General features: G+C 39.3%; 3 protein-coding genes across 7 annotated transcripts in view; 1 reads left to right on the top strand and 2 right to left on the bottom strand.

Annotated features, from left to right (window-relative positions):
* The window catches only part of slc47a3 (solute carrier family 47 member 3), a 29098-nt gene extending 25645 nt beyond the window's left edge, over positions 1–3453 (top strand). Inside the window, exons 9-17 of one of the 2 annotated variants that reach the window (XM_026191750.1) lie at positions 1–72; positions 153–220; positions 328–436; positions 798–873; positions 1259–1328; positions 1416–1548; positions 1685–1779; positions 1868–1910; positions 2941–3453. The exon at positions 1–72 is cut by the window's left edge and continues 42 nt beyond it. In XM_026191750.1, the coding sequence (XP_026047535.1) occupies positions 1–72; positions 153–220; positions 328–436; positions 798–873; positions 1259–1328; positions 1416–1548; positions 1685–1779; positions 1868–1910; positions 2941–3152 (878 nt within the window). In that variant the 3' untranslated portion in view covers positions 3153–3453. Of the gene's footprint in view, positions 73–152; positions 221–327; positions 437–797; positions 874–1258; positions 1329–1415; positions 1549–1684; positions 1780–1867; positions 1911–2940 lie in introns of those variants that run through there. The other variant, XM_026191751.1, reaches the window with a different exon arrangement.
* Positions 3451–12023, bottom strand: LOC113035892 (multidrug and toxin extrusion protein 1-like). 4 transcript variants are annotated; one of them, XM_026191749.1, is made up of 17 exons: positions 11853–12023; positions 11406–11507; positions 11103–11171; positions 10855–11003; positions 6537–6579; positions 6396–6440; positions 6178–6275; positions 5994–6091; positions 5795–5908; positions 5636–5703; positions 5404–5512; positions 5244–5319; positions 5064–5133; positions 4841–4973; positions 4648–4742; positions 4428–4523; positions 3451–3752 (listed from the first exon to the last, which is right to left on the bottom strand). In XM_026191749.1, exons 1-17 carry the CDS (start codon positions 11958–11960, stop codon positions 3462–3464), a joined length of 1764 nt encoding a protein of 587 aa, XP_026047534.1. In that variant the 5' UTR covers positions 11961–12023; the 3' UTR covers positions 3451–3461. The 4 variants fall into 4 exon arrangements, with proteins under 4 accessions (XP_026047534.1, XP_026047533.1, XP_026047532.1 ...); XM_026191748.1 differs by having other exon boundaries at positions 5244–5512; XM_026191747.1 differs by having other exon boundaries at positions 4841–5133.
* Positions 12024–13580: 1557 nt separating this feature from the next.
* LOC113036423 (multidrug and toxin extrusion protein 1-like) lies at positions 13581–17467 on the bottom strand. The gene is made up of 17 exons (XM_026192773.1): positions 17309–17467; positions 17113–17214; positions 16906–16974; positions 16632–16780; positions 16315–16357; positions 16157–16201; positions 15934–16031; positions 15731–15828; positions 15536–15649; positions 15305–15372; positions 15078–15186; positions 14909–14984; positions 14754–14823; positions 14517–14649; positions 14286–14380; positions 14030–14119; positions 13581–13862 (listed from the first exon to the last, which is right to left on the bottom strand). The coding sequence occupies exons 1-17, from the start codon at positions 17465–17467 to the stop codon at positions 13581–13583; spliced, it is 1800 nt and encodes a 599-aa protein (XP_026048558.1).
* Positions 17468–18356: the final 889 nt, after the last annotated feature.

Raw genomic sequence — 18356 nt, 5'->3', positions numbered from 1 at the left:
ACCTGGCTGTCCCTGGCATGGTCATGCTATGTGTTGAATGGTGGACATATGAGATTGGAGGCTTTCTAGCAGGTAATGCCACAGGCCACTTTGGGATGCCTTTGACTGTAGAAAAGCAGCTCTGAAATCTATCCGCTGTCTGTCATTGACAGGTCTCATAAATGAAGTGGAACTCGGAGCTCAGTCAGTTGTGTATCAACTGGCAAATGTTGCATACATGGTGAGCCCTTTTGATGTGAACAAACCCTCTGCACTGCCAAAAAACTTTATTCATAAAGAATTTTCTCATTTTACATCCATCCAATGTAACAACTTTTTTATTTTTAGTTCCCTTTGGGTTTCAGCATAGCGGGCAGTGTAAGAGTTGGAAATGCTTTGGGAGGTGGAGAAACGGAGCAGGCCAAGCTGTCTGCTAAGATGTCAATGTTCTGTGCAGGTCAGAATGCATCAATGTTTATTTCTTTGCCGTGTGTTTTGTTTTTTTTTTTGTTAGTTTTTTGTCTAATATTCATTTGAAAATATTTTAAAGACAGTCAATTAAAGGTAATTAATTACATAATTTAATGTTGCATAATTCCAATTTTGCTCTCCAGAAGGAAGCACAAAAGTAGCTTAGAAATTTTAAACAGTCTCCGTAATTATAAATGTTAGCAGAAAGCGTGAATATTTTCACTTCTCTTTACCTACCTATGATGTGCCCTCGAGAAAGGGTTTCGATCCTATAAGGAAAAAGACTGTTAAGGCATGTTGCTCCCGAAAAAGGTAAATCTTTAATTATATTTCTGTCTTTACTGCAGTGTCAGTGTCTATATGTTTGTCAACTCTCATCGGGAGCCTAAAGGACCACATCTCTTATGTTTTTACATATGATGAGTGCGTATATAATTTTATGTTTTTTTTGTTTGTTTTATAAATCGCAGCAGTTGTTACTTTAAAAGAAAAAAGGAAGGAAATACCAGCATGGGTTACACTTACACATGCAATTTCAGTATCAAGTCTAGGGGAGATAGCAGGCCTCATAAACGACCTTTTACCCTTACATAAGTTACTGTCATCCTTCGCTTACATAATCTCTCTTATACTGAATAGACACAAAGGTTTATGGTAGCTGCACTCAGCTGTGCTGATAATTATTTACATATTTCCTGTTCCTAAGACAGCATAATTGTATAATGTTGCACAAGGCTCAAATTACACAAAAATATGTGTTTACAAACTCACCAGTCTCACTTTAAAAATTTAGACTCTCTTCTTTCAGACAAATCAGGCAAAGGGTTTCAGATGTCCTATCTTTTTATGCTCCTTTCATTCTACTCGATGCAACATCTGTGAGTATCTGCCATACCCCAGAAACATCCCATAAAGTATGTGTTTGTGGGTACTTAACCATGTCTTTATCCTTTTTGCGTCACTAGGCTGCCGTGTGTGGCATAATAAGAGGAGCAGGCAAACAGAGAGTTGGAGCTATTTGCAATATTTTGGGATATTATGGTGTTGGCTTTCCGATTGGAGTGTCACTGATGTTTGCAGCCAAATTAGGAATCATGGGTGAGATGTTTTCAACCATCAGCTGTTTGTATCCATGTTATTTTTGTCCCTACAGTTCTTTTTTTCATTTGATTTCTACCACAGCATCAACATCTCCTTCCTCCTCTTAAAGAAAAACATGTTTTGTTTTCCTCAGGTCTGTGGACAGGCTTGTTAACCTGTGTGTTCCTGCAATGCTTATTCCTGATTTTCTATCTAATCAGAATGAACTGGAAAAATGTCACAGTTGAGGTTTGTGTTTAAGGATAAATATTTAATTTTCAGTAGTTTTCGACTGTCTCTTTATGATTAAAGGATCACGCATTGATTCGTCTTGCAGGCTCAGATCAGAGCAGGAGTGCATGTAAGCTCCACAGACACAGGTAAGGGACAGTTTTCACAAATTATTTAATTTGGCTGAAAAGTGTTTATCCTGTTCATCACGAGAAACAAAACAGTTCTGTGTGGAAGTAGAACATACAGAGTTTAAAAGATACCTTTAGAAGAATATTTAATGAATCTTGTTTGTGTATTTGAATTATGTATCTACATTATTCAAAAAGATTTTACAGACTGTTGTGTCCCCAAATCTTCAATAACCACATTGTGGACCCAAAAATGACGCAGGACAAATTTGTTGCAAAACCTGCGACAAATGTATCCTGCGCCACCAGAAATGAATTATGTTGTTTTTAGTTTGATTATTGCAACAATGTCTCCATATGTATGTGCAAACTACCTTTGTCATATTCAAGCCACAATAAAATGTGTTGAGTGCGGAAAGGTTAGGACAGCATTATGTCACCAGTAACTTCTTTAATATTAAACAAAGGCTAAAATCTTTTCCTACCTTCACTTCACCAAGTGGTGTGACTTACAATTTATCTTTGACAATAATCCTAAAAGTGTCATGCTTTAGTTGCTGTAGACAGGGTAAACTAAAAAAGCACAATCTACATGTAGAAGTAAATACATTTAACACTTTTAAAGGTCTATAACATATTTTATAGCTATTTTATTATTGTTGTCATTTTGATATGTTTGTATGTAGTAAGTGTCCTTACTACTTTTTTTTTTAATCATGCATGGTCTAAAAGTATGAAATGTTCAAAGTCCAAATTTTTGTCTGCAAATTGGTATTTGCTAAACAATCAGAAACCAAGATCTTCATCTTTTTTAAATGTCCTTTAACATCTTTAACTTCACAATCTATGGCAACACTAAAAAAGCACTCAGTTGGATCAGCAGATAGAACCATAAAAAAAACTAACAAACAAAAAACAATTCAGAGATTTTAGATATTGATTATACAGCAATTAATATAGAAAACTTCCAAACTGTGAACAATATTTTGAATAACAATTATAATTTCATGATCCCTAACATGGAACATTTGCATATATTTATGTCCAGGTACCCAACTAGAAGACTCTGGTAACTCAGTGGGTCAAGCAGACACCATTGATCTGATGGATGTTCAGGTGGAAACAACAGTGAGGACAGCTGAAGGAGAGCTCTCTTTCAGGACTCTGGTTCTGCGTAGAGGCTTGGCTCTAGCTTTCATGTTGTTCATCTTGGCTGTTGGTATTATTTTGAACCTACTTATCACCAACTTGGCTACCTGAACATGAGTAATGTCTGTCTCGTTCAGGGAAATAACTCCAGTGCTGCTTTTCTGGGAGGTCTCAGCAATATGCTAGCATTTGCATTACAAAGCAGACAGTAACGGATGGCACAAGCAGGCACAAAGGCAGACGAGCAGGAAATGAATGAATGGTCTCTTGATTAATCAATGAACGAGCATTATATTTGCCTGTGTTCAGTCTACAACACCTTGCAGAGACAAACAAATCAAACTAAAACTGGTTTGAGAAGGCAACATCAGATTTTCTGTTCTTACAACATTAAACAGAATCATTGCAGTTATCTATTGTTCACTCTGACTCTTCATCTGGCACCAACATGGTGGAGAAAATTTGATCAGGAGTATATGTAGTGTTGATCGAGTCCACAGTAGAGTTGGTCTCGGGCAAAGGCACAAGGAAGTGAACACCTGCTCCCACAGCAAGAAGTGCAACTGCAGCAAACATAATGAGGCCTCGCCTGAGGATCAGTTGGGTGATGGAGAGGCGGCTGCCCTTCAGCTTCTGTGTCACATCTCGATCCTGCACCACAGTGCCCCTGTCTTGGCACTCAGTGCTCACAGACATATAGCCATCCATCAGCTAGGAAAAATGAAACAAAAACACCAGCAGGTTGGTCACACTGCTGTGGTCATAACCTGTGTGCATGAAGTATCTGTATGAAGGACGTGCTGTGCTCACTGCAATCATGCAGAGCAAAGAAAAGGGAAAAAAAAACATCTGCAATCAATCCAGCATATAGAAGTGTGAAAACTGAGCTTTTAGCACATAGGGGTTACTAACTCTTTGAAAATCTGGCCATGTTGAATATGAGCATCCACCACTGCAATAGTATATAGTACTCTGCGAAAATCTAATTTCTCCACTTTTTAAAAATATTTTGCTGGGAAAATGGGTACAGATACAATTTAAAATCCATTCTTTGCTAATTTAGCTGTTATGTTGACACAAGACTAAAAAAAGTTTCCTTTTAAAGCTTCCATGATTCATAGGTAAGTGCAAAGTGACTTAGCAAATACAAGGAAATCATTCCTCTGAAAATGGCCATGTACAAGGACTGAAATGAGTAGAAAAGCAAGTCATGTCAAAAGAGCAAAGGGTGGCTCAGGACTTTTGCACAGTACTATATATATATGTCAGTAATGGAAGAAAACATAATATAAATGTAATCAAGAACGGTTTAAGAAAAACAAAACTATGTCAAGAAATTTAGATTAATTGTTGCTATTGCTGACTGTAACTGTTACATAGACTCACATTACTTGATGTTTGATCTTGGGTGCTGGTTTCCACAGTGCCTGTCACGGGAGCTCTTCCTAATAACGAAGGATTTTTCTGAGCCCGTTTCACAGCCTATAAATATGAAAAGTCAGTGTAAGCAATAGATTCATTAATATTTTTTGGGTCTTGGAAGCTAAGTATAAACTGATCTTCAATTTGAGGCACAGTATCTTTATTGGTTGTTTTCATATGATACCTCCTCAGTGATTTGTTCCCAGTTCAGCTTAAAGATGACAATAATGTAGAAGGTAGATTGTAAAATGACACAAACAAGCAGTCCAAGCCAGAAACCTGCAGAGAAAATGACAAATTACTTAAGTGCAAGGCAAGCTTCACTTTAAAAGCTCATTTTAGTAAATTACAAAAAAAGCATCACTTTGTGCAATTACCCAACACTCTTAGTTTTGCAACGAATGTCAACGTGATACTTAGAGAAAGCCCTATGCAGTAGTATCCAATGAAATTAGCCACAGCTGGAATCTTCTGTTTCCCTGTGCCTAAGAAAATGCCCGTGCACACACACTTGGATGAAACAGAGATAAACTTTATATTAGATTTACTTGTCATGCTTTTAGGAGCATACACGCGCTGCCAAGTGTAACTAAAACTCACCACGAGACCATCAAAGAACTGAAGGAAACAGTAAGCATTCATCAGCTGTGAGACCAGACCTATGATCTTCCTGAAAGAAAAGGTTTAATTAAGGTTTTGCACATCCTTGCCAATCTTTGAATGCAACAACAGTGTTTAGGAATATTACTGTTAGTGAAATGTGAATGCAGCTGAACTCACTCATCTGATGTGAAGATGAAGCCAATCACTGTTTTGACGGAGCCAAGGACAAGGCCTTCTACAACTGCAATGCTACCTAGAAAACAAGAGCTCCAAAATCTGTATAACGGTAATAAAGTTATGGGAAACGAATATAAATCACGATACATTTCTAACTGACCTGCAAGAGTAAGGGACATCTTGCTAGTTAGGAGTGCTCTGCCGGTGTCTCCTGCACCAAGAGCATTACCCACCCGGGCACATGCCGCAGCTTGAATACCAAGAGGGAACTATGGATTCATTATTATGAAAAAAAGTATAGGAGAAAATTTGCTCTCAGGTGGTTCAAAGCAACCAAAGAAATATTTTAAAGGGAGAATTTAATTCTCTGATTTGTAGTGATTAAACCTTACCATATATGTTATGACAGTCACCATCATGACAGCGTGCTGGGCTGCCAGCTCATTTTCACTCAGCATTCCTGATTGTTACAGACAAAGAAGAAAGAGCAGGCATGATTCAAATATTTTTAGATTGTCTATGATCATCTAAAAGGAAAAAAAAAGGATTACCTGCAAAGAATCCCCCAAACTCATAAACCCACCACTCAAAGCATTTCATTAATGTACTGGGAATAGCCAGCTTCATGTAGGAGCCCCAGTCCTGCAGTGATTCCACAGACCAGCCTGCAGGGGGAGAGAGACGCTCATTTATATAAAACTAGGGAAAAGAAGAAGATGGTGCATGAGATCATCACTGTTCTCAGTATACCTCCCCATGTTGTTACATGAAGCCTCTTCCACAAAATGTAAGCAAACAGAAAAGTACAGATGTAAATCTGAGACAGAGTATTTGCAGCTGCAGAGCCACTGCAAGACATTTGGGTTGATATCAGTGTTAAATTCTTTTATTCAGAATTAAAGCATTAAAGTGATATGAGTGTGAGTTCGCATACCTAACACCCAGATCCAGCCAGTGAATAAAAATATAGTTTGTCACCACATTTGCAATGTTTGCCAGAGCAGCACTATACATTTGTGGCAGTATGATTCCCTGAGAATACAAAATGTAGTCAGCGTGATTACATTTCCTTTTCCACCAAAATTGTAATTAGTTTTAGAAACATTTACGATATCTGTAAAACCAGTACGGGATCGGAATAGAGAAATGGACCTGGTTCTGCAGGTAAGACACCTGAAGATGATGTAGAAACATTGCCTATGGAAGAATAATAAATTATTGCACAGCACAAAAAACGTCAAACATTGGTTTTGAATGTTTGTATAAAGGTTAAGGAGAAAAGCAGCGACTCACTGGCACAGCAGGCAGGAAGGCAGTGATATACAGCTGGGCTATTCTGAAAGCAAGAAGTGCATGTGAGTACATCTAGTACATTTTACATTTTAGTTTATATGTATTCATAAAGGCCTTTTCAAAATAAAGTTGTACTGAACTACACAAACAACTAAAAATAAATAATTTCAGTAGAAACAAAAGCAATTTCAAATTGAAGAGAAACCAGTACTCATGCAATCTTGCTCATTAAAGAAGTTGCTTTGGTCAGTAAGACATTAGTGGGTTTAAAAAGCCAAAAAGTAAAAATGCATTTAGAAGAAGCCTGAGGTCATTAGGCAGAGGCATCAGGCATGTCTGAATATTTCAGGCAGCAGGAAGTTTCATATGGATACAGCAGCTTAGATATGCAGACAGGTGCTTAACAAAGTTAGGCTTCAAAAATGAGCCGTAAAATCATTTCTAAGGCTAACAGGTAGGAAGTGAAGAGCTGTAAAGACTGATTTCATCTGGTCACTTATTTTGCTATCTGTTAAAAGCCTGTCAGCTGCAGTTTGAATTATTTGTATCTTATTTATGTTATGACGATGAATAAAGTGCATTACAGTGGTCAAGTCCAGAGGACATAAAAGCATGGATGACCTTAACCAAAATGAGATAGGAATGATATCTGCCTAAGCGGAATGAAACAGGACTGCATAACTTTAAACACCTGCATATAAAAGAGAGAGCTTGGACCCAAAATTACCCCAGGTTATGAGTCTCTCTCCAGACATTTTTAAATACTGTAGGAGACCCAGATTAGAAAAAAGATCAAAAGTGCTGCTAGTGCTGGGGGACGAGGGTGTAATTATAATTACTTCAATTTTATGATCATTCAGGTTTAGAATGTTTTTAGACATCCAGTTCCTAATTCAGCTAGACGGGACCTAATATGTGAGATATCAGCGGTAACAGATTATAGGACATTTGTGCCTGCATAGCAGTGAAAATCAACTCCATCCATTTGAATGAGAAGATGAGGCTTTGTCAGTCATTACTGAAAATTACTTGTTTGATAGACCTGACATAAACCAATCCAGCGTCACATCACTGATACCAGCACTGTTCTTTAGACTGACTGAATTAAATGTTCTGGTCCACAATATGCAAGGCTGAGATGAGGTCAGGGAGAATGAAAATAGAGAAGAGCACACAGTCAGCAGCAGATTGTTTGAGACCTTAACAAGAGCAGTTTGAGCATAGCTAGTGAAGCTCCTAAGACATATTTGGTAATTCCTTGAATAAAGCAAAAAGGTAATCAGAATGACTGTGATCGATGTTCCCTCTAAGCTGCGCGCGTGCGCAATTGCGCTTTGCTGGCATGGTCTCTGCGCACAGAAAATCTGTGTTGGCAACAAAAAAAAATCTAACCTGAATTGAAATTACAATTAAAACTTAAACAATTCTGTTTTGCGGTGTTAGTCAGTAAGTGACTGGCTGCTCCCGTATGGAATTAGAACGATGCCACCTTATCCCATAGGCCAGCCAATAATGCGATTCACATTCGTATATACGCAGCTAATGAACGTCGTTGACAGGCTATGACAGCGTCCTTATGTGCCGACACTGGTGTTTTAGCTAGCAAAGCGGCGTGGCTGATGTGGAGTGAAGCCACGTTAATGACAACGTGCACAACCATTGGAGATGTGAGCAGGACAGACGGAACAACTGACAGAAAAAGTGTGAACTTTATACCAGTTTTTAAATTGTGTTGATGGGCCACGTAAAACCAGAGTTATGATAAAAATAATCAAAAAATGATATGGCAACATGGCATTTAGTTGTTTAGGAAGGGGGCAAGTTTTAGGAATGGCGGCGGTGTTTTAAGATGTGAGAGATTTGCGACGTTTAGCGCAAATCTTGTGTAGTTAGTGTGTAGTGTAGTCAATAGTTTTGTTGTGTGTGTCAGAACAATGAGACGACTACTGAATGTTACAGGTGTTACAGGAGTGATACATCTCCTGTTGTCAGGCCTGCAGGTATCAGGCTGTTGTTCTCCTTTATCTCATAGTGGACAGAAATTATTTTTTGGAGTGACACAAATAATTTGTGTGGCATCAGATTTGATGCAGAACAGCTGATTGTTCTGTAAATGGTTTGAAATGTTTATTTTAAAAAATGCCTTGGTTGCATTTTTAGGTAAACAGCTGCAAAAAACTTTGTTGTTTGCATAACTCAGTAACTTTTTTTGAAGAAGTAACTATTTAATTAACTGCCCAACATTGGTCATTATATACTGTATTTTGCAGACAGAGAGTTACAGGACTCTCTCCCAGACCACAGACTCATACTCATAATCAGCTGGTCAAGTTACTTGAAAAAAGTAATCAGTAACTAATTACTGATTACTTACTTAAAAGTAATCGGATTACAGTAACGCGTTACTGCCCATCTCTGCTCATAATACAAGTCAGAGCTTTATATATATACACTCAACAAAAATATAAACGCAACACCTTTGTTACTGCTCCCATTCCCCATGGGATGGACGTAGAGACCTAAAATTCATTCCAGATACACAATATAACCATCCCTCCCAAACAGTGGTCACAAATCAGTCCAAATGTGTGGTAGTGGGCACATCTGCTATATTGAGATAATCCATCCCACCTCACAGGTGTGCCACATCAGGATGCTGATCTGACATCATGAGTAGTGCACAGGTGTACCTCAGACTGCCCACAACAAAAGGCCACCCTGGAATGTGCAGTTGTTTGCGCTATTGGAGGTCTGGGGACCCAGAACTGGTCAGTATCTGGTGTGACCACCATTTGCCTCATGCAGTGCAACACATCGTCGCATGGAGTCTATCAGATTGTCAGTTGTGGCCTGTGGAATGTTGGTCCACTCCACTTCAATGGCTGTGCGAGGTTGTTGGATATTCGTGGGAACTGGTACATGCTGTCGTATACGCCGGTCAAGCACATCCCGAACATGCTCAATGGGTGACATGTCCGGTGAGTATGCTGGCCATGCAAGAACTGGGACATTCTCAGCTGCCATCTGCCCTGAACAATGTGAACCATGATTCATCCGTGAAGCGCACACCTCTCCAACGTGCCAGACGCCATCGAATGTGAGCATTTGCCCACACAAGTCTGTTACGGCGACGAGCTGGAGTCAGGTCAAGACCCCGATGAGGACGACGGGCATGCAGTTGAGCGTCCCTGAGACGGTTTCTGACAGTTTGTGCAGAAATTGTTTGGTTGTGCAAACCAATTGTTCCAGCAGCTGTCTGGGTGGCTGGTCTCAGACGATCTTGGAGGTGAACCTGCTGGATGTGGAGGTCCTGGGCTGGTGTGGTTACACGAGGTCTGCGGTTGTGAGGCCGGTTGGATGTGCTGCCATATTTATCTGAAACGCCTGTGGAGACGGCTTATGGTTGAGAAATGAACATTCAATGCACGGGCGACAGATCTGGTTGACATTCCTGCTGTCAGCATGCCAATTGCACGCTCCCTCATTGCTTGTGGCATCTGTGGCATTTTGCTGTGAGACAAAACTGCACATTCCAGGGTGGCCTTTTGTTGTGGGCAGTCTGAGGTACAACTGTGCACTACTCATGATGTCAGATCAGCATCCTGATGTGGCACACCTGTGAGGTGGGATGGATTATCTCAATATGGCAGATGTGCCCACTACCACACATTTGGACTGATTTGTGACCACTGTTTGGGAGGGATGGTTATATTGTGTATCTGGAATGAATTTTAGGTCTCTACGTCTATCCCATGGGGAATGGGAGCAGTAACAAAGGTGTTGCGTTTATATTTTTGTTGAGTGTATATAAAAAAAGAAAGTTGTGTTTTCAAAATTTGAGTTCAAGTTATTTTTACTTCCAATAGTTTTAACATACTACACAGGTCATGAACAAGATTTTTTTTAATTTTCATTGTATGTGGGCTAAAGCAGTTAATTAAAAGTAGTCTAACATAAATGCTGCAATTTGATTATTTTAGTAAACCATGTAGCTTGGATGGATTCGATGCTGGCGTGACCACAGTGCTCACGTCTGCTGTTGCTCACAGTGGTCCAAGGGACCGCTCAGGGAGTTTGTGTTCGCTCAGACGCATGAAAAATTAGAGGGAACATTGGTTCAGTTTTATACGATTAGTTGAGATCATTTTGACATTCACTTAATTTGTATTGTGATTCTGTTTAGTGAATCTTTGGCAACCAGAAATGGTTTTAATGCACAGATGTTATTCCTGAGAAGATCAGGTTTCATGTTTAAATGTACCCATATCTATGCCAGTTGTATCAATAATATTACTGTATATTTGCTGCTGTTAGTTACCTGGCCACCTCAGGGTTCTGGCCCACACATAATAGGATGGCCTGAGCATTAATGAGGAGACCCCAGCAAGGCAGACAGAACAACAAGAGGATGATTATGCCCCGCTGAAGGATCACGCCCACCCGGAGTAGATTTTTAGCACCAAAAGTCTGTCAGGATAATGAACATTTTAAAGATGGCAGCAAGAAAAAAGGGAAAGCAAAAAATTCCAGTGTATGATAGCATCATGTTGACTTGGTTTTACAGACCTGAGACACCAAAGTATCACATGCCAGTCCCAGACCAAATCCTGTTGCTGCAGTGGTAATATTAATTGTCTGAAATGAATGCAAACTATTATAAGCAAAACTTGAGTGATTCTTAAGAGCAAGTGTCAAGTGCTTAGCATAGATTAAATCATAAGTGTTGTTGACGAGTGATTACGAGACAATTATCTTGCTGACTTAAGTAACAATTCCTTTTCTTCCATCAGCATCCTCGTAATTACTTCTTCATTTAATCCATTTTTCGAGTAAGCTTCAAAACATCAGTGGAGCATACAGATGACTTACAGCAGAAGCTAATCCATAGCCAGCCATCACGTCATTTCCCAGACGGCCACAGAACATTGTAACCACAAACGGAAGCATGTAATTGAGGATTCGAGAGAGCAGCTAGAAAGACAAATACCAAAAATGTTGCAGGAGTGATACCACTATTACATGACAAGTAATTTAAAAATAAACCATTACATACTGCAACTAATTATCGTGGTACACAGATTTCCTGACAAGTTTATTTCCTGCAGTTTGCAGTCATTATTCAGCGAGTAAAAAGTGCCAAATATTGTTTCAGTTTTATTGTCACATCTGTGAAAGTGTGTTTTCCTGACATCTTAAACTTTTTTTAAAAACAGAAAGACTGTCATCAGTCTTCTGTTGTATCATCAGCAAGGATAATCTCCATCTACGTGGTCTGTTAAAGAAAGATCATGGCACGTGAGCAATCCCAGTACTTACCAGAGGACCTGTCATCTTCAGGATGTGGTACAGTTCCTCTCTGTGTGCCACAGGAAGCCTGTGGCACACCCGTCTACAACAAAAACGTTTGCCGCTGGACCTCTCCATGTCTGCAGTCCCAGATGCTAATGTATGTTCTTCCACTAAAACCTTTCTCTATACTCTCACACAGTCATCTTAGTTGCACTCCAGGATGCTGCAAAGGATGCAGCCACAGCTGCCTTGGAGCAAAACAAAGTCCAGCTGAAACAACACAGATTGTGAGAAGGAAGAGAGAAACACTCAGCAACCACAACAAAGGCAAAGATGGGGGTGAGGACTTGAAAGCAAGAATGTTTTGATCTGGGTGATTAAACGTGTGTAAAACACAAGTAACTACCTCTAGTTGTGGTCAGCTGAGGAAATTTTACAAAAATAATAACATCAGGATTTTAGAACTGCAAAGATCAAACATTTGCACAATGGTAGACCAAAAAAAGGCCATTGTTGGAGAAAATCTGATAATGTAATCTCTTGTAGTATTTCACAGACTTCTTAAACAATCCAGCATCCTAGAAACATGAAATAGCTTACTTAATGCCTTCTCAAGCCAAATTGAAAGTGGTAATTAAGAACTCAACCATCAAAGAGGTGTTAACAATAGAAAAGGAGTAAAGAGGGAAATGTGATCATAAAATAAACATTTGTGAGTGTCTTGTGGAAGGATGTCCTTTTGATACCTTCATTAATAAATCTCTTAGAGACTTGACACACAAAAACAAGTGGATGATTGTAGTTGCACCTCCACATTTAAAAGAGCTGGTTGAGATGTCTTGGACATATGATCAGGACGTCCCCCTTAGGACGTGGGGTGAAGTGAGGTGTTTCAGGTATGTCCTACCAGGAGGAGGCCACACAGCAGAACCAAGAGGTAATAGAGGTTCTCAGAGCAGAGAAAGATCAACTAAGGTCTCCATAACCCAGAGCTACTATAACACTCGAGCTACCTAACATATATGAGGGTGAAGGCTTTTAGGGGGACAAGTGCATACTCTTAAAACAGGATCCAATAACTATTTTTGAGACAGAAACATTTCTATACTGCTGTTTTTTACAGCTTTGCATTTAACAATGCAAAGACATGAAATTCTTATCACCTGAGCAACATAGATATGTTTTTAAAATATTTCTAAAAAAAATTGAGTGAAATAAATTCATGATTTCATTTTTTCCATGCAGAAAAAAAGGAGAAAGAAATTAATAACTGGACTCTATTTTATATCCCACATCATGCAGTCTGAGTTTGGCCACCCCTACATAAACAGCTTGGCTTCACCATGACAAAAACAAACAAATAAACAAGCAAAAAAAAAAATTCACACCAAAGAGTTCAACCTAAAATGTTTTTTTTTTAATAATTAAAATGGAACATCTATTTACATTTCTGTCAACAGCATTGTTTCTTTGGTCATTAGACAAAGTTTAATTTTCATCTCCAGGCAGGATTTATACTTAGCAACTGTTGACATGTATTCTTAAAAACAAAATGCTGATAAAACAATCAGATACACATTCATCACTTTGTGATGAAATAGGTCATTTATTACTTAATAATGATGATAATTTGAAGAAAATGAAATGTACCCAACACCATTAATTCACCTTATTTTTGAATCACATCTGTTACAGTTGGGTCCTGAAACAGTCCAAGACAATCATTCTGTAAGAGCTTAACACTGTGTTTTTACGCTATCTCTCTAATGTGACCATCACACTGGTGGAGATTTGATCAGGAGTATCTGTACTATTAATCCTGTCCATTGTAGAGTTTGCAGGTATCGTCTCTGGCAAAGGCACAAGGAAGTACACACCTACTCCCACAGCAAGAAGTCCAACAGCTGCAAACATAGTGAGGCCTCGCCTGATGATCAGCTGAGTGATGGAGAGATGGCTGCTCTTCGGGTTGTGGTCCACGTGTTCGCCCTGTGTCGCTTGGCACTTGGTACTCACTGGTGTGTAGCCATCTACTGACTTAAAGGAATTGTATTTTCCATTACTTTATTAAGTTAAATAAAGATAAATGTAATGAAATTTAATAATAAACATAAAACAAAAAACTAGAAGTAGTAGAAGTGCTACTTCTACTTGATAACAAAGTAGAACAAGACACATCAACCAATTTAGATTGGACCACTTACATTCCCATTGCTTGATGTTTGGCCAGTGTCTGAAACAACATCCGTGCCTAATGCTGCCATGTAAGTATTTTTCTGAGCTCGTTTCACAGCCTGAAAAATAGAAAAGTTGCAAAACCAAATCAAAATTTTTCATATTCACGTACAGCTTTGTCTCACTCACAGATGCCTCAAAAAATTAAAACAACAAATCTCTGTCTGTATATGAACAGCTGAGTCCCTGCATGACCTTGATTGTTATATTAGTCAGTTAATATACCTCATCTGTCATTCTCTTCCAGTTCAGCTTGAAGATGACAATGATGTAAAAGGTGGACTGTAAGATGACGCAAATGAGCAGTCCAAGCCAAAAACCTGCAGAGAGAAAGACAAATGGGTCTGTTGAAATCACGCTGAGCATCAGTTGTAATAACTGGCTCTTGCTAGGCAACAATTTATTCTTCTTGCATGTCTATGAACCTAACAAAATATGACCACTTGATGTAATTACCTAGCACTCCTAGTTTTACAACAAACATCAGAGTGATGCTCAATGAAAGCCCTATGCAGTAGTATCCAATGAGATTAGCCGCAGCTGGTATCTTCTGTTTGCCAGTACCCAAGAAGATGCCTGTGCACACACACTGGGATGGGGAAAACAAATTTCATATTTGACATGAATCTGGTGCCTTTGGAATCATGCTGCAAATATAGTTGCTTTGAATACAACGAGAGCTGGTAGACTCACCACAAGGCCATCAAAAAATTGAAGGAAACAATAAGCGTTCATCAACTGTGACACCAGAGCTACAATTTTTCTGTAATGATAATTAAGCCAAAGTCTCATGTATAGAGTTTCTACTGTATACGCAGGTGTTTAGGTACACAGGTACACAGACTCACTCATCAGATGTGAAGATGAATCCAATGATTGTTTTAGTAGCACCCAGGAAGAGGCCTTCAACAACAGCAAAACTACCTGGAAAGGTAAGTAATCTGTCATACTGGAAAAAAACTCTAACTTGAAATACTCATAAATATCAGACACCACAGAAGAACACATTTAGCTAACCTGCAAGAGCCAGTGACATCTTGGCTGATAGAATCGCCCTGTCAGTGTCTCCAGCCCCAAGAGCATTGCCCACACGGGCACATGCTGCAGCTTGAACACCAAGAGGGAACTATGGATTCATTGTTTTGAAAAAGGAAAGGAAAAAGTTAAATAAATCACCCAAATTTGAGACTTTTTATGAAAGAGGCGACAATGAAATGTTCTGATTTGCAGTCACTACACAGTACCATGTAAGTAATGAAAGCCACCATTATCACAGCATGTTGAGCTGCCAGCTCATCTTCACCCAGCATTCCTGATCATTACAGACACAGAATAAATTATAGCCTTTGCAGACTGTATTGCCAGCTCTAAACCCAATTATCTTAGAAGCAGGCTTTACTGGTTTAATCCTGTATATTGCACATATTCCATGATAATTGAATATATATATATTTCACACCATAAATAGGGATTACCTGCAAAGAATCCTCCAAACTCATAAACCCACCACTCAAAACAAGTCATTAAGGTACTGGGAATGGCCAGCTTCATGTAGGAGCCCCACTCCTGCAGTGATTCTGCAGACCAGCCTGCAGGGGGAGAGAGACGCTCAGTTTATATAGAACTTTTTAGTGCAAGCACAGAGAGAGCATGCATTTTAAATATCTCACCTCCCCATGTTGATACATGGAGTTTCTTCCACCAGATGTACACAAACAGAAAAGCGCAGATGTAAATCCAAGCTAGAGTGTGGGCTGCTGCAGAGCCACTGAAAGCCATATGCAAAGACACAGAGATAGTCCAGTATGTCATTTTTTTTTCTGTATATATGTGTGTGCGTGTGTAAAATGATAGTTGAGATGAGTATATCTACCCAACACCAAGATCCAGCCAGTAAAGAAAGATGTAGTTTGTCACCACGTTTGCAATATTTGCGAGAGCAGCAGTGTACATTTGTGGCAATATTATTCCCTGAGTACACAAACACCAGATGATGCAAGGCTTAGCATACCTTTCTCTCTGTATCGCACTGATTGAGACAACAAACTGTGATTCTATTACAAGAAAAGGCAATTATGTACACAGCATTAGCAAACCTGGTTCTGTAGATAAGACACCTGAAGATGATGTAGAAACATTGCCTAAAAAACAATTATGACAAAAATGCTTAAATTTAGCAAAAAGAAAAAAAATGGTGTGTATATGTGTCTCTACTGAATTTGCACAAAAAGCAGAGAGAAAAATCACATCTCACCGGCACTGCAGGAAGGAAGGCTGTAATATACAGCTGAGCTATTCTGGGTAAAAAAAAAAAGCAGATGTATTCAGATCCAATCAAAGCTAAAGAAATGACTATTATAGTTAGATACACTGTTCAGGCTTAGATAGCTCTGCTACCACTCAAAAGCTAATTTATGGCAAAAAATGTTATTGAAAGTTATTGTACTGCATATGACTCCTGTAGGGACTAGGACAAGTGTTAGTGTAGACACTTGTTAGCGTTGAGAGGGTATCTTGTTCTGACTGACAATAAGATTGAGTTGTATGTGCAAGTTCTGTGTGCTCAGTTACCGGGCCACCTCACGGTCCTGGCCCAGACATAAGAGGATGGCCTCTGCATTAATGAGGAGACCCCAGCAGGGGAGACAGAACAATAGCAGGATAATGATGCCTCGCTGAAGGATCACTCCCACACGCAGCAGGTTCTTACCACCAAAGGTCTTCAAGCAGCACACAGACATAGTTAATCATTTTATGAATGTGAGAAATAGTTACAGTTAGGATGTGCATTAAGGGAAATTAGGGGTCAGGGGGAAAAAAACTAATTAAATATGAGTTTCCAAACCTGAGACACCAAAGTATCACACGCCAGTGCCAGACCAGTGCCTGTCGCTGCTGTGCTCACGTTAATGGTCTGAAATGAATATGAAATATAGGTATATAGAGAACACTAATTCATAGCTGTAATATCTATTGTCCATCTGCTAGGTGCCTGGAAACTTTGTCTTTATTTATGATTTCCTTACATCAGCCTCCACAGACAACCACTTACAGCGGAAGCTAATCCATAGCCGGCCATCACATCGTTTCCCAGACGGCCACAAAACATTGTAACCACAAACGGAAGCATGTAATTGAGGATTCGAGACAGCAGCTAGAAAGACAAATACCAAAAATGTTCCACTGGTGATACAGGTATCACATGACACACAGGAAGAAAAGTGTAAGCAGACAGTATCAGTATTTACCAGAGGCCCCGTCATCCTCAGGATGTGATACAGTTCCTCTCTGTAGGTCAGAGGGACCTTGTTACGAACTCCCCTGCAGCAGAAAAGCTTGTCACTGGAAACCTCCATGTCTGCAGGACCAGACGGTTTTTCCACTGAAGCATCCATCCTGTCTGTCATGTACTTGTATCTGTAATGCCCTCTATGCACAGAATCCACCACTGATGTTCTAAGTTTTTCAACATCTTAAAAGGTTACTAATGAATTTCCCCCAAGTTATCCAGTAAGTCTTTTTTGTTTATTTTTACAGTATCATTACAGAGGTCCAGACTGTTTCCTGACTGCAGATACACTCTAGGAATTTGCATTTCATTAATAAGTACATGTAGCACTTGTTTTGCGATCTTTTTGGTTTTATGTCATTTCTCTTTTGCACACACGTGCCATTTTGTGCGAGCAAAATCACCTTCAAGATCCCACCTCATGTCTGTAGCTGCTAAATACATGAATGTAATCAAAATCAAAACTTTATTTATATCACACTTTTCATACAATAAGGATACAACACAAAGTGCTGTACACATTAAAACCAGAAAATAAACAAAAACATACATAGATCCCCTTCATTATGCCCTTACTGCACCTACATTCCCACCTAGATATTAGACGCCAACCCATTGTACGGAAACACTGGCGATAAAATGAAATAAAAGTTTTAAAAAGGTAGCTATACAGGTACATATAAAGGCAATCAAGTTGAAAACACTGACTGAGAGACAGTGCTTAAAATTGGTGTAATCCGGGCTCTTTCTGGTCATCAACATGTGCAGCCGAGTTCTGAAGCAGTTACAGGGGTAACAAAGATTTCTTCGGAAGACCAAAAATAAGAGCATTGCAGTAATCAATCCTGCAGGAGATTTATAGTGTTTCCGTGTCATACTGGAGAGCAATAAGGTTATGCAGTCAGTGCTCTAGAAACATCACTTGAGATGCAGCCTTCTGCTGCTGTTAGGCATAAAACCCACTCAACTTGCTATCTCTGTGAGAGTGATTGCACGTAGTCTTCTTT

Source organism: Astatotilapia calliptera, chromosome 14 (assembly GCF_900246225.1).
Source record: "Astatotilapia calliptera chromosome 14, fAstCal1.2, whole genome shotgun sequence".
NCBI classification, from domain to species: domain Eukaryota; kingdom Metazoa; phylum Chordata; class Actinopteri; order Cichliformes; family Cichlidae; genus Astatotilapia; species Astatotilapia calliptera.
Note: the sequence above shows the minus strand (reverse complement) of the source record. Positions and strands in the feature narration are given on the sequence as shown.